At 38.3% G+C, this 26,276-nt stretch overlaps 1 protein-coding gene across 2 annotated transcripts in view; it reads right to left on the bottom strand.

The window, feature by feature from the left end:
- The window catches only part of ULK4 (unc-51 like kinase 4), a gene marked incomplete at its 5' end in the record, with an annotated part of 374,670 nt that overhangs the window by 329,901 nt on the left and 18,493 nt on the right, over window positions 1–26,276 (bottom strand). The window contains 8 exons of one of the 2 annotated variants that reach the window (XM_084248396.1): window positions 9,014–9,092; window positions 14,028–14,074; window positions 14,902–15,083; window positions 16,422–16,482; window positions 19,027–19,131; window positions 23,349–23,451; window positions 24,401–24,470; window positions 24,625–24,743. In XM_084248396.1, the coding sequence (XP_084104522.1) occupies window positions 9,014–9,092; window positions 14,028–14,074; window positions 14,902–15,083; window positions 16,422–16,482; window positions 19,027–19,131; window positions 23,349–23,451; window positions 24,401–24,470; window positions 24,625–24,743 (766 nt within the window). The remainder of the gene's footprint in view (window positions 1–9,013; window positions 9,093–14,027; window positions 14,075–14,901; window positions 15,084–16,421; window positions 16,483–19,026; window positions 19,132–23,348; window positions 23,452–24,400; window positions 24,471–24,624; window positions 24,744–26,276) is intronic. The other variant, XM_084248397.1, reaches the window with a different exon arrangement.

The following is a 26,276-nucleotide window of genomic DNA, read 5'->3' as shown; positions in this document are numbered from 1 at the left end:
AGCTGCGCCACCTGGGAGGCCCCAGCAGCAGGATCTTTTACAATGATTCTGTTTCTTATTCTTTCTGAACCCCTTAAATAAGAGGCATTACATAATCACAATTGAAAAGAGAATTTCAATAGATGATAGTTTTCTTTCTTAGAACATCACTTCAATGACACAAACATAGGTAGGGCATACAAAATAACAGCATTAGAAATCTTACAAGCTTTTCTTCAATTTTATTCATGCTTAATCTTAGAACCCTTTGGATCTTGTATTTCTGATTAAGCTTTGCCAAGTAACATCACATCTGTAGACTTAAAACCTGAAATCCTACTTTTCACAAGGAGGGAGGAAAGAGGGAGAGAGGGAGGAAGAGAGAGAGAGAGCAAGCAAACTCTAGACAGGGAAAGGAAGGCTGATGACGCAGAGAGCACAAAGATGATAAAACCGAAAAAAATAAGGTTCTATTCTGTACTTAATCACTGAAATGTGCTCGAAAGGCTGTCTGAAAGAAGAGCTCCTTGGTGACATCTGGACATCCTTTCACCATTACCTTCTGTGAACTAACCTTTAATCTCTAATTCTCTGCATGTTGATTAGGTAACTGCACTCAAGTTGGCATCTGTAATTGGCATCTAACTCCTCAAACTAGATAATCAGGGAGGAAAAGCAAGAACTGCTCTCTTGTCACTTCCCTGTTGAGACCTAAATGTAAACAACCTATAACGGGTAGATCCTCCTCTTAAAGATAATGAACTGTCGGGAAAGGCAAATAATATACAGCCTTTTACTATGTGAAAAGTTTAGAAGCCTTGGTACTCGAACTTTTATCAACTTCCTGGCTTCCTTCTTTTTTTTTTTCAGATGTCAGTAATTTCAACTGCAAAAGAAATGTGTTAGTTCTCAGCCTACAGCCATCCAGAACCTCTTCTTATTGCCACTCAGTCTCCTGTTGTGGAAATACCTGTCCTGCACGGTGTTTAGTCTGGGGGACAACAAACTACAACATACATGCGTTCTGCCCTCTGAATATATAATCTGACAGGGACCCACTCCCTTAGAAATGTCTTTCCTCCCCCAGTCTGGTGCGGTCAAGGGTCGGGCCACAACCTACACACCTCTCAGCTTACTGGTGAGTCCTGGTTGATACTGAACTTTTTTGCCCATGGAATACGATGGGACCTGATATGCTCATCATGAATTGGATGTCACCATAACATAGGATGTCATTGTAACATCGATTATGCACAGTAACATTTTAAAATTGTAATGATATGTATCAACCCAAGCCAAGCAGACTCATTCACTGGGTATGCAGGTGCTCCCACTGCTCAGCTGCCTCTCCTTTCTCAACCCCCACCCCTCACTTCCTATGAGCTCCATACATCGTCCCTCCCTATTACGAGGAAAAGCATAGGCCTGGATCACCTACGGGTTTGCATGGTGTGCTGGCACCAGCAGAAAGTGGACAAAACTCCATGTCACTGCAACCCTACTCAAAGGGGGCCCACAAAGGCACTGGTGAAAGGAAATCTCCCAAGTGTGCACAACTTTGGGTGGAGCATCTACATTTGCTATAAACAGAGAAAGACACACTAAGGGATGGCTCTATTGCCAGCCAGAGGATCAAAAACTTGAAAAGAACAAAATTTCATTTTGAAAAAACTAGAGTCTGGGGGAGAAAGGTACAGATGAAGCTATTAGAATGGTAACAGAGTAAATACATCGATAACCCACTTACATAAATGCCACCAGAGGACACTGACAGTCAGCTGGAAGAATGGAACCATCTGTGGATGCCACTTAACATCTTTCACCAGGTGCCCTGGGGATTGCTCAATGAGCACATGAAGAAAAAGAGCAGCAGGGAGTCAAAGATGGAGGACAAGCATAGGCTCAACATCACAGAATTCCACACACCATGGCTGAGTTGAGTGCCCCACTGCCACAGCATGGTTCTGTTCCTGGAAGGGCCCAGCTAGCCACGCAGGGGCAGGATGATTACACTGGAACCCTCTATCATGAAGGAGACAGCATTTTGTCCCCATAGGGACAGATGTCTATTCCAAGTATGAATTAGCCATTTCTGTCCCCTGCACTTGTGCCAACCATCCATGCTATTGCTCCTTTCTATTAGGTTCTAGGAACCAAATGTTCTCCATTGCCCTTCTTCTATTTGGGTCAAAAAGTAAGAATAAGTCCACTATTACTAATCCTGGATATGGTACCATCCCTCGTAGTTCACCATTCTGTAAATACACCATCACTGAATTATCCCTATTTGAGTGTACCCTCTATTAGTGACCATGACTGATTTCCCTTCGAAAGAATGACTTTCCATTTTTTTCCTTAGCAACTTGTTAAACAATTTCCTTAGCAAATTGTGAAATAATTAATATTGTATATGTCAACGGCCAGCCCCACAGCAACAGAAGGAATGCCAGAACTGTACGCTTAGTCTGACCCACAACTACGTTGTTAGGCTTCATTTTGAGGAAAAGCCTTATCAGCCTTCACTAGTTTTATACTTTTAATTTGCATTAGTTTTACGCAAATTTTTAAAAAGTAAAAGAAACTGTTGGAATCATGGGGGACAGGAAATATGTCATATCAGTATCATAGAATTAGCCTCTAAATTCTGCTCCCTGACTACTTGGTAAGCAAAAAGGCCCACCAACAGCAACTGCACAGCAGTGGTTAAGGGAAGGAGCTGCAAAGATACTGCGGAAGTAAGAGCTGCGGAAGCCTCCGTGTAGAAGCTGCCCCCATGAAAAGAACAGGAATGCTCTTCTAATATGAACGTAAGAACATCTTTTACCAATGCAGGCACTGCAACCAGGGCTTTTGATGCCTGTACTGGACAGACACACACATCCTCTCTTTCCACCTTCACCACTTCCCTCTGGCAACCACGCTAAGCCTGACAAATACGATGGGGAGGCCATTCCAGACAGCGAAAACCAGCATATACTCACTCCAAAGGCTGCCACAGCCACAGGACACAGCCCTTCTCTAGCTAATGAACCATCTCCTGGGATGCAGATGATACATGTAGTTATTGAGGGATAAATGACACTTATTTGGGGACTGTAGAACACAATTATGTTCCCTACATTGTCTTTAATAAATGTTTTCTTAAGAAGCCAAGTTGCCACTGTCCTGTATTAAAAATGAGGCTTTAGATGCCATAAGAATTTAAAAGTAGGGCACAAAGAACTTAACTTCAATACTATTTGGCAGTGCTATATATAATTAGTATTATTTACTTGTTACTATGCTAATAGCCATTCATCAACACTCCTCTAATAGTGGAAATATAAAGGAGGTTCATTTTAAATTGCATTTTTCTGCTTCAAGGATCAGCTCTGATTAGTTGTGTTTTATGCAATTCTTTCCATCACCAATTCTCGCTCCACATTACTTTCATCTAATAGAAAATTAAATGTGATGCTTTGCTAGGTTCCCAGAGATTACTAAATTATATGACATTTAAATATATAAGCCTCACAACTGCCTCTTGGAAAATATTGTAACAAAAGTGTGTTTTGAGTCCAGGTAAAAAATGAGTATAAAAATTAGTTAGAGCAGAAAACACAGAAGCTAGAAATTGTTCTACAAGATGTTAAGTAAGAAATTAAATGAACTCAATCATTATAAAAAATTAGGAAGCAAGTCTTTTAAGAATTCTTTGATGTGAGATGTTTAATTTGTATGCAAAAGTGATTCAAATATGGAAATTCCCCAAGTAATCTGCACTCCAGCATTGTGGCTTAATAGAACAAATCCAGAATGTTTCACTCCATTCTATACAAAGACATGAAGATTATTCAACTCTGGCTCTTTATCGTTTTCAACAAATTTGTCTCCCATGTTGTCCCAAAAAAATAACAGAAAAAGAAATTGGTTTAACAGAGAGGTACAAGGGCAAATTCACTGCAACTGACAATGCGGAGGGTTATAAATGATATCTGTCTCAGCTCAGGGAGATAAACAAGCCAGCAGTGGTCACGCAGCATCTGATGAGAAAGATGGCATCTCACAGTCTCTCCACACGAAAACTCCTGGGGAGACAACACAGATGCAGCAGGGGGTGCAAGGCACCTTCTGGGGCCATTTAAGACTATGAAACTATACATCCAACAAACTAAACGTAGTTTTTTTTTTTTTTCAGGGAAAACGGCGCACCATTTTTGCAAATTGCCATCAACAAGATGATCCTTCTCAAATGCAGGTTTTAGAAAGAACGTTATAAGCAGAAACATGGTTGACTAATTTAAAAGCCCGTCCTGCCTGCGACATTGCGACTAGGGCTTTATCTGAAGCTGTAATATAAACACGACAGCACCCTGGCGTTAACCAAGTCGAGTGATGGATCAAATTTAAATAGCACTTCATCTAAAGAGAGAGATTATTTCCTCTGAGATTCTGGTAGGAAATTCATCTCTCTATGCTTCCTGTTACCTTGTCAAGTAGCAAATGTAATTCTGAATCCAAATCAAGGTGTCTTTTGAAGCAAGGTGAGGCTGTTGTCCTTCCTGCTCCCGCCAACACTCCCAAGCCCTGTCTTGTCAAAAGACCTGTGACCTGTGATTGTCTCTCTTCCTCACACTGCACCACTCTCCCCTCAGTGCCCTTGGCCACTGCCCCTTCCTCACTCTTTGGTCCAGAGGACACTGGCTCCTTGCTCACCACCCACCTTCCCACCTGTCCTCACCTGCAGCACCTCAGACACCCACGAAGACGATGCACTTTGACCACACGGTTTCTGGGCCTCACCCCTCTGACCTTTGATCTTTCCTCCACCCCAAGTCAGCCCCTCACCCAGTCACAACCCGACCCTGACAGTATCTCCAGTACTTCTCAAATTCAAACTCTCTCTAACCTCCACTCATCTCTTTTCAAATGTCCTTATTCAAAGTCCTTCAGCAATAAGTTTTTAGACTCAACAAGACCATCCAAGCCAATGAGTTCACCACCTCTTCACAGCTTTACTTGTTTTTCTAAAGAGGCTGGATTCTGGGTTATAAAAGTCAAAAACCCTAGGCTCTTACGTAAAGAGGGTTTGGGAGTGGCCATTCTCCAACAGACTCAACTCAATTACCATTGAAACCTAAGTATCATCTAGAGAATGGCACACCACTAGGCAGGTTAACTGGCTTTTATCACCTTAAATTCTGTATCACAAACTTGGTTTCTGAGGTTCCCTATTCTCTTTCCCTAGTGAGCCAGCTTTCCTATTCTCTGAGTTGACAATTTCACCTTTTCTCCTAAATCTTCACCCCCATCTTTCTAATGGTGGCCTAGATGTACTCCATTGTCAGAAACCTTTAGATACAAGATTCTTCATCCTCCCAACACTAAATCTACCCCCACCCCTTCCACCTTTATCAATCCTCTCTTCCTGTTATAGTGGATTCATTGTCCTTCTCTAAAGCAAATCACCTTGATTCATTCCTATCTACCATTTTAAGGAGCATATACCTCCAGTTATATCCTTTCTAGACCCTACCTTCCAGGATGTCCTCCAGAATGTACCTTTCCTATTAGCATTTAAATGTGCCTTGGGTATATAATCAAAATTCCTTATCTGCATCCATATTCACCACTAGCTCACCTCTGGTTTTCTATACAACCAGCCCAATCTGGCTTCAAGGGCACATAACACTCAAAATCGCATAATAGGAAAACAAACAACTGTAAGGAACCTTAGATGATGATTGCCCTGAACTAAGCTGCTCTCTACCTATGCAGTTGCATCTCTTATGACCATGGGCTCGCAAAATGCAAAGAGACATGGCTGCATCTACATCATGAGCCCCCCACTATGCTGTGCTATGCTCATTTGTACCATGTTGCCTGTCTTGTACCTTGTCGTAATGATGCTGAGGGAACACAAACAGAAATCGTTATTAATGTATAAGGGAGTAAATCTGTGTATACTAAAATATATTAGGGGATTGAATTCACCAAGGAAGTCATCTAAGCCAGAGCTGTTTGGGAGGGTGGGGGAAGACTCTCCCTTTTAATCTTGACATTGGTTATTTGTGTTTTCTCTTTTCTGTTGATCACTCTGGTTAGAGGTTTAATAACTTTAAGTTATCAAATATAAACCATTGGTTCCACTATGCTCTTGGTCTAGTAATAGTCAAGAACCTGTGTTGAGCTAACCCTTCTGCCAATAATAATAATGAAGCTGGACAGAATATAAAAGCATACATAGGTAGAAATTGGAGGGAACACACTAAAAGTATTAAAAATGTAGGAACGTTCTTAATGACAAGCCTGACAACACTTGAGGACACAATAGTAAATAAGCAGCACCAATCCTTAAGAAAGCCTGATGCCCCCAAGAACACCAAACTTGAATCTAATCAACTTCTATATCTAACCACCAGCTCACAAAAAATACAGTTGATAGAAGATGATGTTAAATTGACACTGAAAGAGTAGAATAAAACACCCAACATTCTGATTTGGGTTAAAACAAATGACAAGTTGTCGTTAATAAAGAAACGGCACTCAAAAACAGGGAAATGTTTGAAATTAAGAGACTCGACAGTAATATCTGAATAGAATACAGCACCTTGATTTAATCCTGGTTCAAGCAAAAATTACAAAATGACATGCCTGAGCCCATCAGGGAAGTTTGAACACTGGGTATTCAATGCTATTCAGGAATCACGGATGATTTTGGGGGGTATGATCCCATATTATGGCTTTTTTTTTTAAATCCTTTTCTTCTATAAATAGTAGAAAAGCTTTGCACCCCCTGCTGCATCCATGTCATCTCCTCTGGAGTTTTTGTGTGGAGGGACTGTGAGATGCCATCTTTCTCATCAGACACTGCGTGACCACTGCTGGCTTGTTTATCGCCCTGAGCTGAGACAGATATCACTTATAATCCTTCACATTATTAGCTGCAGTACACACACACACACACACACACACAGAGTGAAGTATTTAATATTTAAGTAAAAACATGATGTCTGTTTTTTTTTTTAATACTATAGCAAACAAGGGGGAAGGTAGTAGAAAGAGAAAGGAGAAGAGAGAGCAAAGAGGATGAAGGAGAGATAAGCTATAGGCAAACAAGATTGGCAAAGTGCTGATAATTATTGGGAGTGCCTGGTGTCTGGTTATTGCAGTCTTTCTCCACCTTTAGGTATGTAGAAAGTGTCCATAACAAAAACGCTAAATGAAGGGCTCAAGCTAGAATGTCTGTTAATATGCCTTCCAGTTTAAAATTTTAGGATTCTATATTGAGTTTCCTAAAATATATCCACTGCATGTTTAAGAATAAATACATGTAGACTAATACTGGAGGAATATTTCTTAAAATTTGTAATACATAAGAACCACAATGATTACAAGGAACAAATCTGTTATTTAGGAGGAAGAGTTTAAGAAGATGGCTATTCTTTTCTGCAGACAAGATAAAGAAGAATTTAATAAATACTTCTAAGTACAGAAAGAATAGGACCAACTATTTTTGTACCCAATGATGACAGAATAAGATGTAAGAGCTTAAATTATAAATGTAGTCGGGCCTCCCTAAGCACCGCACTATGAAGCAATCCGCAGCCCCTGCAACATGAGTTCGATCCCCGGCTGGCCAGGGAGCAACCCACATGGCGAAGCAGACCTGTCCTGTCTCGCCTGCTGCTCCCCTCAGCAGTGTATTTCAGTCAGTCTGCCTGTTCTGTTCCCCACTCTGTCTCTGGTGAATCCTCTCACCCCTCTTCCCTGCATCTCTGGCCTGTACCCCAGGTCTTGTATGCATAAATAAATCTTTAACAAAAATTATAAAGATAGTAAAATAGATTTTCTTCCTCTCTTGTATCTTTTTGTAACAAATTATACCATCATACTTTTCAACTATTCTTTTAATCATTTACCAAAATCTTCCTATGTTCACTGAGTGCTAGAAATACACATTATTTTGCTGAGTATAGGTATGTGGGAGACAAAGATAAATGATAAAATGAGCTTTTATGACTTTAAAAAAAAGCCTAATCTTTATTGTCTGCTGGTGAGAAATAAAAATGTGCTGGAGTCTTGAAATTTTATTAATTATTTACTGAAAAATAATGTACAAACACCCAACTGTGAGTTTTACAGAAATCTGTTCGCAAACCCCCTGAAATCATGGACAAGGTGTTGACTCTGCGTTTTTCTAGAGAGCTGGTCATGGCTTTCATTAATCTCAAATGGTAACAATCACCAATGGGATGAAACCACATTTCATGCCCTAGAAACTTCAAAAAATGGGGTAAAATGAAACACAGTTTCCTTTCCCCCTGCTAAGCTTCATAAAGCCTGCTTCTTCTGGAAGTTGAAAGATGAATTCAACTTGTAAAACTTTGTTTCCAGTGTTAGAGTGTCCTCTAGTGGCTGCTACTAGTGCTGCTGTCCTCTAGGGCTGCATGCTCAGAGCAATGTTTTTTCTTTTTTTTCCAACAAAAATATAATTCAAGCCACACAGGTAAATTTAAAATGTTCTTGTAGTCACATTAAAAATTTTTTGAACTTTATGTAAAATTTTAATAACATTATTTATCTAAATATAACCAAAATATTATTTGAAAATTTATTAAATCTATTATTTGAAAAATCTGTTAAATACTAGAATTGCTGTCAGAAGTAGCTGACAAATGGCGAGACTAAAACCACTAAATTCAAGATGAAAGGCTAAAGAATTTTAATTACAAGCTGTGCTTTAACTAGAAAATACATTAGTTATAATAAAATGTTAGACTGCAAGAAAACTAAGGCTTACCCAAAGGCAACTGAAATAACAATGAGCAGAATACACTGCCTTTCAATGCCACCAAAGCACCTTTAACAACAGAACATGTTGCAGAGGAACCACCAAATTTGAATCTCAAGGCTTGTTGAAGTTACCATTTTATAATAACCCACAAAGAAAACATAAATGAAGGTCAATGAAAGCCATGTTTTCTACAGCACAAAACCAAGAACAGTATTTTTGTTTTGTTATTCATAACATTTCACTAATAAAAGAAATTACCTCAAAAACGGGTGTCTTTTCCTGGAGTTCAGCTGTGTGGGCGGCCAGTAAACCAATCACCCGAGCTACCTTGGCCCGTCTGTAAAAAACAGGGTCTGGTGAGAAGTCAGCACAAGGAACCAATCTCAGCTAGTTACATTACACAATTGTGGGCATTAGCATCAGATAAATATTGACCGTGACAGCCAAATAACTTTAAAATAGCCAATCAATAACCCAAAAAAGTGACTAACCTTGAAAAAGAACTAAGAGCTAAGTCTCACTCTTTCTGATTTCCAAACTCATTCTAAAGCTTTTGTAATCAAGACATTGTGGTACTACTGGCCTAAGGACAGACCTATGGAAAATGGAATAGAGAGCCCAGAAATAAAGGCTCACATGTATGGCGGAATGACTATCAATCAGGTGGCCAGTTTCATTCAGTGTTGAAAGGACATGCTTCGAAAAAATGGTGCTAGGGAAACTGAATATCCACATCCAAAAGAATGAAGTTGGACCCTTACCTCACACCATTTAAAAAAAAAAAACCAGGGCCTCCCCGGTGGCGCAGCGGTTGAGCGCTGGGTTGCGAAGCTGCCCGCGGCCTCTGCGGCACCGGTTCGATCCCCGGCTGCTCCCCGGCCACCGGAGGAGGGTCCCAGATGGCGCGCAGACCTCTCCTGCCGCCCGCTGCTCCCCTCAGCAGTGTACTTCGGTCCTTCTGCCTGCTCTGCTCCCCGCTCTGGCTCTGGTGAATTCTCTCACCCTCCCGCGCTTCTGACTGTACCCAGTGCATGTGTAAACAGAACAAACAAATAAATAAATAAATAAAAACATGCCTCTATTTAAAAAAAAAAAAAAAAAAGAATATTAAAAAAAAAAAAAAAAAAAAACCAAACCTCTAAATGGATCAAACGCCTAAACATCAGAGACAAAAACAATAAAACTCTTTGAAGAAAACATACACAAAAAAAAAAGCTTTATGGCATTCAATCTGGCAATGAGTTATTAGATACGAGACTAAAAGCACAGGCAAAAAAAAGGAAAAACTGGAAAAACTGGGTTTCAATTAAATAGAAAACTTTGATGCTTCAAAGGAAATTTATCCAGAGTGGGGAAAACCACAGGATGGATACAATATTTGTAACTCATATCTGATACGAAATTAACATCTAGAATATGTAAAAAAAAAAAAAAAAGAAAAAAACTACAAATCAACAACATAAAAAAACCCAGTTAGAAAATGAGCAAAAGACTTGACAGACATTTCTCCAAAGATATATATACAAATGGCAAATAAGTACAAGAAAAGATATTCAACAATTATTAGTCATTAACCACAAGAGAAAGTGAAGGGGTGGGGAGAGAGAGAGAGAGGACATATTAGAAGGATACAGAAAAACCTAAACCCTCATGCTTTACTGGTGGGAATGTAAAATGGTATAATCACTGTGAAAAACAATATGGTGAGTCAAGTAGTTGAACTTAGTACTACTATATTATCCAGGAATTGCACTCCTTAAGTGTATACCCGAATGAACTACAAGCAGAGACTCAAATACATGTATATCAATGTTTCCTGCAACATTATTTATAATAGCCAAAAGGCAGAAGTGCTCATCAACAGATGAAAAGATAAAGTATGGCTGGGCTACTCTCTCTCTCTCTCTCTCTCTCTCTCTCTCTCTCACACACACACACACACACACACAAACACACACACACGGAATATTATTCAGCCATAAAAAGAAATGAAATCCCGACACATGCTACAAAATGGATGAACTCTGAAAACATTAAGCTAACTGAAATAAGTCAGACACTAAAAAACACATGTTTTATGTTTCCACTTATATTTGACACCTAACTAGGTTAAATGCAGAGAAATAAGAAGAACACAGGTTATCAGGGCTGGAAAAAGAATGGCATAAGGACAGACTGTTGAATGGGTAAAATCTTCTGTTTGGGATGATGAAAAGGTCCTAGATAATTATAGTGGTGATATTTAAGCAACACTGTTTCCATTAAATTATACATTTAAAAATGGCTGAAATTATATTTGATGATATGTACATTTACCCACAATTAGTAAAATTTTTAAGTGAAATAGTAAAATTGAATTATCACATGTGAAAATAAAGTTGATTGGTAGAGGTAATAAAACTTGATAAAAATTCACTGTTGAAAGCTCTAACAAAAGGGTGGGTATTTTATAGACACTGACTGGGAATGCATGCCAATTATGCAATGTTTCTGAAGAGTGTCTTAGCTATTTCTCAAAATGTCACAAAAACATTTCTAGCTTTCACTCGTTCATTCACTCTAATTCTATGACACTGCATTGAGGGGAGAGAGAAGAAACAGGCACAAAAACTTTAGCACAAAAATGTTTCATGTTTAAAATAGTGTGATGCTATCCAAAAATAGGGAACAGAGTAAATATAATGACCAGACACACATAACAGATTTTTTAAAAGGCATATCTTAGAAAAGTGTCTTAGACAAATAATGACAACGAAAACATGTAACATGTTATAAGAAGAGAAATAACGTTATGTTACCCTATTTTGTTTTTCCTTAACACACATACCTGCTTCATCGGTGATTATCCCTCAACTAAGTGAGGGACCTTCGCCATGTGTTATCCAGATAATATCAACTAGGTGAAAGAAGGCCTCCTGGGAGAAGAGGTGATTGACTACTAAAGACAATACCAGAAGGCTCCAAGGTGGGAATTGGTCTACCTTACTATTTGTCATTGTCCAGAAATTAAAACTAAAGGATTAAGAATGTCTATGTTTAAAAGTCAGCAGGGGGCACCCCATTCAATGGTATAATTTAAGTTTTAGCTGAAATGTTCTATCTTGTTGGTTTCTTTTTAATGAACACACTGCAAACCCTCTCAAAAGTTACCTGAAAATCCAATTTTATAATGCCAGGTTTTACCTATAGAACAGGGCCTCCCTGGTAGCACAAGGGGTTAAGACACAGCCTGTGGAGCTCTCCGCAGCCTCTGCAGCACGAGTTCGATCCCCGGCCAGGGAGCTACCCACATGGTGCAGCAGACCTCTCCTGACTCACCCACTGCTCCCCTCAGCAGTGTATTTCAGTCAGTCTACCTGTTCTGTTCCCCACTCTGTCTCTGATGAATTCTCTCACCGCCCCACCCCCCATACCTCTGGCTTGTACTCCAGCTCTTGTATGCATAAATAAATCTTTAAAAAACAAAAAGCTACAGAACAATACCATGTTGTGAACACCTATTGTTTCCCCCTTCCCCCCATTCTGCAGCATGAAAAAGTAATGACTATGCTACCACTAAAAACCACATTGCACAAAACCCCTTCACCTTCATGTTTGATGTGCTTCCCCAGACAATAATATAAGGTTAATCAGCTTGCTGGTAAATACTACAAATTCCAAACACCCAACATACACTAAGGACCATGAAGAACCAGGCACGGTGCAAGGTATTTTTTTTCATTCTATTCTTACCTTAACCAAAGTTTAATTGACCAAAAAAAAATTTTTTGATGTAGCTAGTCTATTTCCATTTTACAGAAGAGAAAACCACGATTCAGAAGTGAAAGCAATTTGCCCAGAGAGGCAGATCTGTGACCTATATCCTGGTCTGTCCAAATCTGAAGGCTGTATAGTTTTATACTCTCACACAGACTCCCCAGGAAGGTGAGACTCAGAAAGTAATCATCTGCCCAGACCAGTTAGAGCCAAGCCTTCCAATGCTTACCCAATAAGCTTCTTGCCATGCTATGCCGCCTCCATAAAAAGCAAGTACATCTCTTACCAGCAGGAGCTCACAGGCACCAACAGATTTTTTTTTAATTTTTTTTTAATTTTTTAAAATAAATTTTATTTTTATATTCCCCATACAATTGCAACCCCCTTAATTTGACCCCAATCCCTCCCCTCCCCGCCCCCCACCCCCCATAGAGTGTCTCTAGTTCATAGTTTTTTGTTGATTTTGATTTTCACTTTCTTATAGTTATTCATTTTCCTGGTCCCTTATTTAAGTTTTCTAGATTCCTGCTATGAGTGAGACCATCCGGTATTTTTCTTTTTCTTTCTGGCTTATTTCGCTGAGCATGATCCCTTCCAGCGCCATCCATGTTGCTGCAAATGGCATGTGTTTATCTTTTTTGAATGCTGAGTAATATTCCATGGTATATATGTACCACATCTTCTTGATCCAGTCATCTATTCTTGGTATTTACCCATAGGACACAGAAACATCAATTCCAAAGAGCACCTGCACCCCTATGTTTATAGCAGCACTGTTTACAATAGCTAAGCTTTGGAAACAACCCAAACACCAACAGATTTTAAACAACATCATTAGGAAACTAGATGCTACATAAGGGACAAAGTCTCTGGAAGCATAACTAAATTAAAATGCAGGGATCAGCAGTAAAGTATTTCATAAAGAATACTCTGAAGAGGGCCTCCCCGGTGGCGCAGCGGTTGAGCGCTGGGTTGCGAAGCTGCCCGCGGCGTCTGCGGCGCCAGTTCGATCCCCGGCTGCTCCCCGGCCACTGGAGGAGGGTCCCACATGGCGCGCAGACCTCTCCTGCCGCCCGCTGCTCCCCTCAGCAGTGTACTTCGGTCCTTCTGCCTGCTCTGCTCCCCGCTCTGGCTCTGGTGAAATCTCTCACCCTCCCGCGCTTCTGACTGTACCCAGTGCTTGTATAAATAAATAAATAAATAAATCTTTAAAAAAAAAAAAAAAAAAAAAAAAAAAAAAAAAAAAAAAAGAATACTCTGAAGAGTAAGCATCTAATAGATTCCATGTGTGATTTATACATAACCCCAGAATTGTATTTATATTAAGGTAAAGACTGTTTTGAAATCTTTTTACATTTATAATTAGGATGCTTTGAGAAATTGCCTGTGATTCAGTTACCATGACTTCAGAATATTTCATGAGCAGCATTTAGCACATGCTTTTGATAAGTACGTGTGTCATAACTGCATAATAAAGTAGTGAAGAATAACTTATTAAAATATAAATGTAACTTACATGTCCCAGTTTGGAGCTATTCGCAAATGCTGGATTAGCAACTGAAACTAGAATAAAAAAATTAAGATGTACTTTTCATGCATGAAATCACACAGAAAGTGACCACTAAGTTAACAAGTCTGACCTATATACAACTGAAATATGAATTCGATAGCAAGATGTTTACACAAATGCAAAAGCACTAAATACATGAATGAGGTAAGAATAAAGACAAAGAATACTTTGTTTCTCTACCCAGTTGTATATTTGAAATGGGCCCACCCCTCACTCCACAAACTCATGCCAAGTACCAAATAAGTAACCTAATGCTATCCTGAAAGCAAATGAGCTTAAGTTTTTTCAAGCCAGTTGCCAAATGAGGGCCCACTCTGGAAAATGCCCCAGATCACTATAGCTGCTTTTTGAAAATAACTTCAAAAGCTCTGCCCAATATCCATGGTTTTACTGATGAACGAACACAGCCCAAGAGATACTATTAATATAAGAAAATGAAAAAAAGATTCGAGGTCTCCTCTGCACTGCATCAGAAACCTTGGTGTTTACCAGGTCTATTCAGGAAAGGAGCCCCTGCTCCAGCAACTAATAAAAAGCTCTTATAAAATATTTTTTCATATATGACTACATAATTATTACAAGTAAAACTAAAAAGCAAGACAGAATGTTACAAAATCACTGAATATGTCCAAAATCACGGCCTATTCAACTCTATTAGACCTAAGGATGACACAAAGGATATTTTTAGTAAACATACCATCTTGATAAACCACTTTTTTTAATTGCAATTAAATATTTTCACACTTGTTTGAATCTCTATAGAAATACAAATGTTATATACCGAAGACATGCTGGAAAGGCTTGCAACCTCACTACCTACCAGTGGGGAGTGGAGGAGCCTGGTGGCCACCTCCCTGTGACCAGCCACCACACACAAGTAGCAAAGGAGATTGAGTTTGGCGCGGGAGGCCCCCAGGCCTTTCTCAGTGGAGTCAATCTGTGAGCACACTTGTTGCAGAAAGTCATTCCACTCTTGTTCTTTTAGAAACACCAGTTTATCCACTGAAAAGGAAACAAATAATAAGTGTGGACATCATGCAAAAGCATTACAAGCAAAGCCAAATATTACAAGAGATATAAAATAGAATACAGAATTTCGATAGCCACATAAAGGCAAAGAGAACTGCTAACTTCACAAGGCCGAATCCAAAAAACTCCAAAAATGACACAACTTTCATAATTTCTATGGTCATTTCTTTTTCAACCCATGGAGGCTTTTTTAATGAGGTCAACGGCAAACTATGCTTTGAAAAAGCAAGCACATGCTTCAAGGAGAATTATCCTGCAACTGAGAACCCAACAGAACACAAAGCTAAATAAAATCATGTTATGAAAAAACAGATAGCCTTTGTATAAATAAAGCAATCTGTATTTAAAATACTGGAAAAAGTCAAAAATGTTTACACTTGTAAAAAGGCTCCAATGAAATGACTGTTAAGCATAATCACATGAACATGATACCTGAAAGTTTAAGCCTCCTACCTCCAAATCCCTTCACAAACAAAAGACAAAACTAGGAAATGAGATGCCATCTAAAATTAACATAGTTTCAGCTGATCTTTATCTTTGTTTATCTTTAAACAAAGTAAGAATAATAATTTCTTAAAATAACTCAAACTAAAGGGGAATGAGAAAGGAATATTATTTCGAGATAATAATCCCCTCGATTTTCAGAAAAAGTGACATGGTTTTATTTAAATTTAAACATGTTGTGTTTAAATTTATTTCTATGTGATTTTAAATCATGGATTCTACTCTAGCTCTTAAGAATTTTCCTGATCTCATATACCTTAAAATATAAACAAAATATATCAAAATTTAAGATACAAAAAAATTTCTTCTGTTTACTCTAAATAAGACTTTTCATTAGCTAAGAGGAAGCTTAATCATCCTTTAAGCATCTCCTTTTCCCTAATTTCTACTTCACCCACAAAAGTAAACCATCTGATCCCATTTCTCAGCTGCCTGCTCCCTCAAGTAGAATGTCAATTCTTCATTAAGGTCTACAAACCTTTGCACCCACAATAGCACCAAAAATGTTGGCTAGTCAACTGCATCTAAAGGTGAAGGACAAAAAAAAGGACTTACCCACTCAACAGAAAACCTAAATTTCCCATCCATAAGAGTACAAGGCAGCCCCGACTGCTCTGAGTAAAGTGAAAGGTCTGCAGATATGGATTACAGGTTGTTTATAATTTGCCTGAATTTCCCAAGAACTTAGTCAGTTGGCAAAAAAAAGGGAATTTAGTTATTCATAAATAAAATATTCCTTTTGCTGTTAAATTTTCTATTTGCATTTGATGGCAAACTACATATTTGATTAATCCTTTATTATCCTACCTGAATGTGCTGGTAGATGTAATATTTTTGGATCAAATTTAACTGGTGGTTGCTTCATTATCTGTGGTTTAAAAAACAAAAAACTTTGAGACATATTTTGGGGCATAAGTTGATCTCCTGATTAAATTCCTCTGTCAGATTTGAAGTAAATGAGGATAGAAAAGAAAGCTGTAAACTTTGTCATCAAAAAATAAGCATTCAAGCCTCAAAGTATACACATAAAGATAATTTACAAAAATAAAATCATTATCAATTGATATCTGCAATAAAATTAAGTTTCACCTATTTTGGATTACTTTTTTTAAAAAAAACAGCATACATTTATTTATTATTTTTGCATAGAACAACTGGGGTGTAGGCCAAAAGTGTAGGGAATGGGAGGACTCACCAGAAATAGAGTGGGAAGCAGAATGGGTGGAATTACTGAAATACACTGCTAAGGGGAGCAACAAGCAAGACAGGAGAGATCCGCTGCAATGTGGGTCAGCTCCCTGGCTGGAAATCAAACTCAGGCCATAGTGGTGATAGCGCTGAGACTTAAAACCCCTACGCCACCAGGGAGGCCCTATTTTGGATTACTCTTAAGCTTACTTACCTCTAGGTTAGAAAGTAATCTTGGGTACCTGCCAAGGTGGCACTTATCCACCTAAGTGCCAAAGAGGATACAAAGATATAAAAGACAAAGATGAAAGTCACCACTCTATTGCCAGAGAACTGATATCTGGTTGAAAAGATCAGACAGACATGTTTAACAATAACCAAAAAAAGCCATCAAATAAGTAACAATTCAAAACAGGCAAAATAGAGAGAAATGAAATATATATATAAGAAAATGCAGCTAGCACTTCAGGAGATGGGGTCAAAACAAGGGTTCACAGGTTGAAGAGCTAGGAGTGGGTTAGGGTCTCAAAGGACGGTTAGGCCTTGATGGCTACGTTAGAGAGAGCATTCCAGGAAGCTAGCACAGCATTCAAGGAATGTACACAATTACTTTAAGTGAAGAAACCATGTATTTGGACCCATGAGACACTTCATTTTGAGAATTTTAATAAAAAATTCCATCATCATTTCTATATCTAACTTCTTCAAAACTTCTGTAAATAGCACTATTTAAAATCTTTACTGGTAACATTCTTGCCAAAAAAGCAAAACCTCATTCTAATCATGAGAAACCCTTCAGCAAACCCAAATTAAGGAACATTCTACACAATACCTCATGGGTTCTCTTACAAGTGCTAAGGTCAGGAAAGACTGAGAAATTACCCCAAGGTCGTGAAAGGAAAGACTGCAAGAGACTAAAGAGGCATAGCAACTAACTGTAACATGACGTCCTAGAACAGAAGGACATCAGTGGCACAACTAGTAAAATCTGAATAGTTTGGTAGTTTGATTAGTAGCACGGTGTCAATTCTTTGATTTTGCTAACTATACTACAACCCTGTAATATGTTAACATTAGCAGAAGCTGGGTACAAGGTATATGGGAACTGTACTATTTTTTAATCTTCTCTATAAATTTACAAGTAACTCAAAAATAAAGTGTTTTTTAAAAAAAAAAATCCACCAACTAAGGTTTCCCAGAAACAAGGTATGCTTGCAAAAAGAAATAAGAAATAATATGATCAAAATTTATCACAAATTACTCCAGAAGCTCCACTTGGGGAGCTACTCCATAATGGGGAAATGTCCCATTACACATCAAATTTAGCATCATATGCAGCCATTCTTCCAGATAGCTCCACAGTTAGCTCCATTATGCAAAGCAGCTAGGTAATCTATATTAAGTGTTGCCTATCTAGTAAATAAATATGCATTCAAGAATCCATTTTTTTCTAAACTACAGTAATGTCCCCAATGAGATGAAAGTCACAAATTAATGCCAAAAAAGATATTTTTTAAAAGGAAAATTGAAATTTTCTACCACAAAACAAGGTTTAGAAAGTGAGTGTGCTGGGAGTCTAGAAGACAATGGAAAGCAGAGAAGTTAATATTTTTCAAGAGAGTACACGTCATTCCCTAGTAAAATGGTATTGTACTCTAAAAGATATGAAGCGACAGAAATCACAATGAATTAGAAATACATTGTGAACAATAACCCCACAAGCTCCCAGGGTCTCCCCACCATCTATCACCCTGCAGTCCTGATAACTCTGAGAGGGTGCAGTCTCCGAGAGATCTGTCCACCCACCCCCAGCCTCTTGAGGGGTACTCACTGACATCTGCCTTGCCTTCAAACACAGCAGCAACCAGAATATTTATAATCCTACGTACATATGAAGAAAGGAAGGAAGTGAGAGCTAAGGAATGGCTAGAAGTCACCTCCCTTTCCTTGGCCTGTGGACGGTAGGTGGTGATATAGAGGTGATGCACAGAGAGGAGAAAAGTCACCTCTCCAATAAAGTGGAAGTGAAGGCAAGAAGGAGAGGGTTACAAACAGGCTGAGAGTTAGAAATGTAGACGTGTGACATGATGAAATAAAAGCAGGCATCAAGAAGAACAGGAGAGAAAAATGACACAAAGAATATTTGAAAGAAACTATCACTCAGATCGTAGACCTCAATGAAGCCTGAAACTCAGTCCTCAACCATTAGGGCATCTTTCCACACCTTCGGATTGTCGATAATTGGGGTGACCACAAGATCTGAGTCTGTGTAGATAAGCTCTTTCATCTGGGATTCCAGCTCCTGCTGACTCAGGTGTCCACTTGCAATCTGAAATAACAAAATTTAGACTCTGTTTCCACAACTGACAAACAGCTTTAAAAGAATGAGCCACTAAGATGCTGAGTAAAACATCACTGAAAAAAGCCACCCTTATTAATGTACCTGAATTGTCATCCAACAACACTTTCATAGAGAGTCTCATTTCACCTTCTCAAAAATCCCACATTACATGTGTCATTATTCCTAGTTTATAAATGAAGAAAACAAGACCCAGAGAGTAACTGACATTCTCACATTTACAGCAAAGGCTGGTTCAGACTAGGAAACAAATCTTCAATAGTCTGATATTCTAAATTATGATGAGGTAAACTGGTGTTTCAATTACCAGCATCAATCAAACACTAATCAAGTTCTGCTTTACACAATATTCAATATAAAGTTAAAATTAGGGGCCTCCCCGGTGGCGCAGCGGTTGAGCACTGGGTTGCGAAGGTGCCCGCAGCCTCTGCCAAGCCGGTTCGATCCCCGGCTGCTCCCCGGCCACCAGAGGAGGGTCCCACATGGCGCGCAGACCTCTCCTGCCGCCCGCTGCTCCCCTCAGCAGTGTACTTCGGTCCTTCTGCCTGCTCTGCTCCCTGCTCTGGCTCTGTTGAATTCTCTCAACCTCCCACGCTTCTGACTGCTTGTATAAATAATAAATAAATCTTTAAAAAAAATAAATAAATAAATAAAAAATAAAGTTAAAATTACAGCATAAAATTTTTCAGGCTAAGATAAACAGAACCAAAAAAAAAAAAAAAAAGAAGAAAAACATTTCAGGCTGAAATACTGAACTAAGTGTTAAAACATCTACATCTTCATAAAACCTAACTAGAGTGACACATAACGTGCTCTAGTAAAACAAAACTTTATTCCTAGTTAGACAGAAACTTTATTCATGCCGCAGTATTTCACATCAGAAAAAAAAGACAATTTTGCATTAAGAACTTCTATTGAAATAGCAACCAGCAAACTGAAAAAAAAAAAAAAAAACAGAAAATCTAGTTAGTACAATGAAGGAAGGAAATTATCCAAAATTGAGGTAGGGGCATAAATACAGGAATAAAATAATAAGTTAATAAAATTCCCAGAAACTGTCCCATGAAACTTGAGAAACAAATATATAAAAGCCCAAAAGGAATATGGAGGAAATTTGTATGCGTAAAAAAAAAAAAAACTTTAGACATTTAAGAACGTGGGCTTTCAATATAGAAAGACTGGAGTAGATTTACTTTATCACAATTATGTAACCTCAAGGACATTAAAGAGCCTTTCTAAGTCATTTTTACATCATCTTTAATAAAATTTCTGGACTGTGAAGAGTAAATATAGAGGATTTTAAAGGCTTGGCACTATTCAAGCAAAGACAGTTACAGTTAACGAAGTTCTATTTTCATTTTTTCTACAACTATTACATGAGTGTTGTAATTGAATAAGTGTCATTTTAAAACTTATTAAACTATCTCACAGTAATTGATCACAGCTTGAATATGTTCAATGAAATAATTATATACACCCCTTTATAATAACACCTGCCAGAAGTTTCAACATGTCACATTTCAGAACATATTTTTTACTTTTGTACTGATTTTCTACTTCACATATATCTTTTATAACCCATAAGTTTCACATAATCCAAATACATTTCACATTACATAAAAATTACAGTAACAATTGAAAGCAATATATCTGTCAAGCAATAAATACAATAAAAGGTAACTTAAAAAAAATCTTTTAAATTCAAAATATTTCTGCTTTCAAGCAAATGATAGAAAGAAATCAAAGACCTAAATAAATGGAAAGATATTGTGCATTGACAATATAAAGGGAAAATATTGTTAAGTTGGTAATATTCTACCAAACTGACCGATAGATTCAGGATAATTGCTATCCCAAACCTAGCTTCTTAACAGAAACTGACAAAGTAATCCTAAATTTCATATGAAAACACAAGGGATCCAGAATAGCCAAAACAACCTTGAAAAATAACAAAGTTCAAAGCCTCTCCTAACTTCAAAATGTATTTAAAAGCTAAGCGATCAACAGCCTAGGCTACTAGCATAAGGAATGCATAGACTAAGGGAATAGAAAGTTCAAACCTCTAGCAACAGTCAAAAGACAATCAAATGGAAAAAAGAATTATCTTTTCAACAAATGGTGCTGAGACATCTAGATACTCACATGCTAAATAATGAAGCTGGTCCCCCTATCTCAAGCCATACATAAAAACTAATTCAAAATAGATCACAGACCTAAATGTGAGAGTTAAGCATAAGCCTTTTGACCTTGGAGGAAGCAATGATTTCTTATTCATTTCACCAAAAGCACAAACTCACACAATAATAGTTACTATGTACCATATTAAAAGCTTTTGTGCTTAAAAGGATACTGTGAAGAAAACAGACAAGCCACAGAATGGAAGAAAATGGTTATAAATCATATCTAAAACATAATGAGAATACCCAAAAAAAAGGGGCAAAGAATTTGAATAGACTCTTCCAGAAATAAACAAATGGCTAATTAGCATACGGAGAGATGCCCTACATCCTCGACCATGTGAGAAATGTAAATCAAAATCACAAGATATAATTTCACACTCATGAGGATAACTAGAATCAAAAAAGAGATAATGCAGCATTATTCACAATAGTCAAAAAGTTAAAGCAACCATCTGTCCACCAGAGGATGAATGAATAAATGAGTGTATACACACAATGGAGTATTACTCAGCCTTAAAAAAGGAAGGAAATTCTGACAAAGGTGGATGAACCTGAAGACATGATACTAAGTAGAATAAGCCAGACATGCAAGGACAAATATTGCATGGTTCCATTTTTATGAGGTGACCAGGAAATTCATAGAAGCAGAAAGTAAAATCATGACCACAGGGATTAGGGGCAGGGGAAAACAGACAGCTATTGTTGAGTAGATACAGGGTTTCAGTATGGGATGATAAAGTCCCCAGAGAACAGTGGTGATGGTTGTAAAACAATGTGAATGAGCTTCATGCCCCTGAACTGTATGTTTAAAAATGGTTTAAAAATGATAAATTTTATGTAATATATATTTTACCACAATTTAAAAAAGAAAGACATTAAATTTTGATGAGCATATATAAAAGTTGGAATCCCATTCAATGCTGATAATGCAAAATGATACAGCTGCTTTGAAAAATGGTTTGGCAGTTCTTCAAACGGTTAAACTTGGACTTACCAAGTGACTCAGCAGTTTCACACCTGTGTATGTAAAGAGAAACTAAAAAATATGCCCTCAGAAACATGTACGCAAATGTTCATAGTAGCAGTCTTCATAACAACCAAAAGGTAGAAAGATCTCAAATATCCATCCACTGGTGAACAGAAAAATTAAATGTGGTATATACAAGACAATATGATCTGGCAATAAAAAGTAATATAGTAGTGATATGTGCTACAATTTGGAAAAAATTTAAAACATGTTAAGTGAAAAAAGCCAATCACAGAAGATCACAGAATGGATTATTCCATTCATATTAAATGTCCAAAGTGGCAAACTTATATAAAAACAGAAGGTAGATTAGTGGTTGCCTCGGGGGAGAGGGCAGAAAAATTGGGGGGAACAGGAGAGACTTATACAGTCCCTCTGTGGGCTGATGAGTGTTCCAAAATTGACTGTGGCAACTGCATAACTATTTTAAAAGCCTGTGAATTGTTTTTTTTTTTTAATCGTTTACCACTATGGTTTTTTTTTTTTTTTAAAGATTTGTTTATTTATACAAGAGCTGGGGTACAGGCCAGAGGAGCAGAAAGGTGAGAGAATTCACCAGAGACAGAGCAGGAAGCAGAACAGGCAGACAGATCGAAGACACTACTGAGGGGAGCAGCAGGCAAGACAGGAGAGGTCTGCCCCGCCATGTGGGTTTCTCCCTGGCCAGTCGGGAATCGAACCTACACTACAGAGGCTATGGACAGCCTCACAGCACTGCACTCAACCTGCTACACCACCGGGGAGGACCTGAATTGTACTTTTTTAAATGAGCACATTTTATGGTATGTATGTTAGTTATACCTCATAACAGTGCTGGCAAAAAAGAAAAAAACTATGAAGCAACTCTTGAGGGAGTAGAAAAATCAATGATAATTAGGAGGTAAATTTTGTAATTTTGAACATAGCTCAGAGAACCACTTGCAATTACTATTCTGAGCCTCTATGTTTTGTGTATGGAAAAAAAGGCCTTCTCAGCTCACCTTGATCAGAGGAGGAGGAGATGTCTTCTGAGGTGAATTTTGAGTCAGATCCTCACCAGGGCTTAATCCCATTGTGGTACTAGTTCTTGGGGTAGGACGAGAGCTGAAAAATGAACACCAGTGAACATTATTCAGGTATCAGAAACTTTATTCTGTTTACTTTCTCTGGGATAATGCACATGTTGTGAGAAATGGTAGCAAAGATAAGTAATAAGTTATAATCTGCAAAGATTTTTAATGAATTCTCCTACATTTGTAAATGGCGGCCATACCCTATGGGTCCTTCTATTACTACTCCTGGGTCTCTGATTTAGATATTTTTAAGATTTCCTTCCAATCAGATCATCAGAGCTTTTTTAATGAAGTCCTTCAAATTTGCAAATATCAGGATTCCCACCTCTCTCACTTATGTCTTTCTTCATTTACTAAATAAGCACTTAGCTATTATCAGATATTGTAAAAAAAAAAAAAATTAAAAGCTGAATTTAAAATACCTGATATATATATAAATTTTAAATACATTTAAATGTGAGTAAAACAAATCAGGAAACTGTAGTTCAACTTTTATTAGCTCTATGTCATTAAATAAAACTATTTTCCTAGAAGACCAAAACTATAAATATCTAATTATTACAAAAATTGTTAAATACATTGGTCTTAACACTTTGACATTATCCTGACATTTTAATTACCTCAATGAGTACAAACATTGCTTAAGCTCACAATTTAAAAGAAAATTAAATATAACCTGTTCTTTTCTCTCTGTATCCAAATATAGAAGCTGGACTTCTGAAATTTTAAACTCAATTCTATTTCAAGTCAAAGTGCAATCCTTGTAAGTAGGAAAGATAATTTGGTTTGGTCAAAAAAAATTTTAATGTATGTTTCACCAGCCACACTTAATGGTAACTTTGACAGTGGAAAGTAAAACTGGAATTCATATCCCTGTCCTTTATAGCTGAGTAACGGCTTGGGACCAGGACAACACACATTTTAAGAAAATTTTACTTTTCTCTCTCATGGATTCCTCACAGTTTTGCCATTTTGCATACCTGAGAAGAAACATGGACTCATTCAACTGGCCCTCAGTAGTGCTCTTAGGCCGCAAGTCAGATGGATTTTCTGTGGCGAGAAAGTAAAACATTATCCATAAGGAACAAAACTAGCATGAGCTGGACATAACACAGGCAGCGGCTGAAGAAGAAAGAGATCACAAATGAGGAACTCTCAGAACCCATATCCTAAGCAGCAGGAGCATGTTCTCATGCAAGCTCACCCAGTCTGAAGGAGCGACTGAGTCGCTGGCCGCTCTTCTCCGCCTGTGCTTGTGTGCGCTGAGGGTTCCTTGAAAGCCCCTTGGAACCTTGTGGCTCAGAATACTCCATCGCCTTCCTGCTGTTTAACAGAAGAAAGTCAATACAACCAGACTTACTTTGGAGCTCTCTAGAGTTGTTTGTGTAGAACAAGAAGTTGGAAAAAATAAATCCATGCAACATTTGGCAAAGCCACCTAGTTAAGAAACTAGCTTATCCTTGAAAAACTAAAAAGGGACTTACTAGGGGTGAGACAGTGGCTACAAACCTGGTCTCTGAAAAATAAAGGGCATTGGGCAGACTAGGGAAAGGAAGCAGAACCCAAAATACCAGCACGCCAGCAGCAATGAGTTTCCACATTGCCTGGCATGAACTCAAAGGCAGTGAGTACAGACAAGTCTGCCATTTCTGTTCCAAGGTTAAGGAAAGGGAACCCAAGGAGACAGAGCAGGTAAGGGGAATCCCCTAGATGTTTTTCCCTTTTGACTTGATTTAGCTCAGGTCATCCTGCAGGGTGCTGGCCAGTGCCCAAAACTCTGAGGGAGGGGAATCCTCTTCTCTGATCAAACAGCCATGAACCCAAGAACGTGAGGCAAAACCCTGCTGCTCTGCTCTATCGTTTTCTCTCCAATTCACACCACCTGACCACAGGGCATCCAGCCCAAACATAAACACTTGAATAAACCAAGACTAAGTGGGAATGCAAAGCTGGTACAACACTTGAAAAACAATGAACAGAATGAGTTCATCACACGCAGGAGTATAAAGGAGGAAAACCACAAGGTTCTATCAATTGACACAAAAAGGCTTTTGGCAAGATTCAATTTTCATTGGAATTGGAAAAGGGCAGCTACAAAACACTTCGTGGGGCAAGGCTGAACGCTTCTATCCCAAAATCAGAAAACAGGCGTGAGTTCGCTTTCATCACTCCTATGTGACTGCAAGAGTCCTAGCAAGGGCAACGTCTGAAAAAATATGACATACAAATTAAAATTAAAAAGGAAGATGACAACTAAGGGCTGACACTGACAGAGCAGAGCTCAGTTTTCAGTCCCATGGAGACTGATACAATGCAGACAACACAGTTGAAGCTTACTGGGACACAGAAACTCAAGTTTGGGAGGGGAACTTAAATAGCATTCAGACTTCTTGATCCAGTCCACTGAATTTGCCAAGGTTAAAAAGTGAAAATGAGATAACCATTTACCTAAAATTCTAAAATGGCAGTTACACACAAAATGACAAAGCAATGGCTAAGAATACTTATGCTTGGTTCCACATTTACCACTGAATGAGTGGGGTGTGGGGGGAGTTAATTACCACGACTTTTCCTCTATTCAGCTACCTCCTACCTTGTCCTTTTCCAAATGCCATCACACCTTTGTAAGTGTGCTGGGCTAAGAAGATTTTTATAATAATAAAAATGAAGTATACTAGTTGGGATGATCTAGGTTATGCTTTGATAACATAAGCCCACAAATTCTAGTGGGGTGGCATCTCCCAGCTTTGCGTCTTATCGTGCACAGAGCCATGGCAGAGAGCTGGGGATGCCAACTCCATCTCGACATTTTCTTCCCAGTTACCTTGGCAGGAGGAAGGAATGTGGCAAAACACA

Source organism: Talpa europaea (genome assembly GCF_964194135.1).
Source record: "Talpa europaea genome assembly, chromosome: 11".
Taxonomy (NCBI): domain Eukaryota; kingdom Metazoa; phylum Chordata; class Mammalia; order Eulipotyphla; family Talpidae; genus Talpa; species Talpa europaea.
This window is presented reverse-complemented; position numbering and strand designations above follow the sequence as displayed.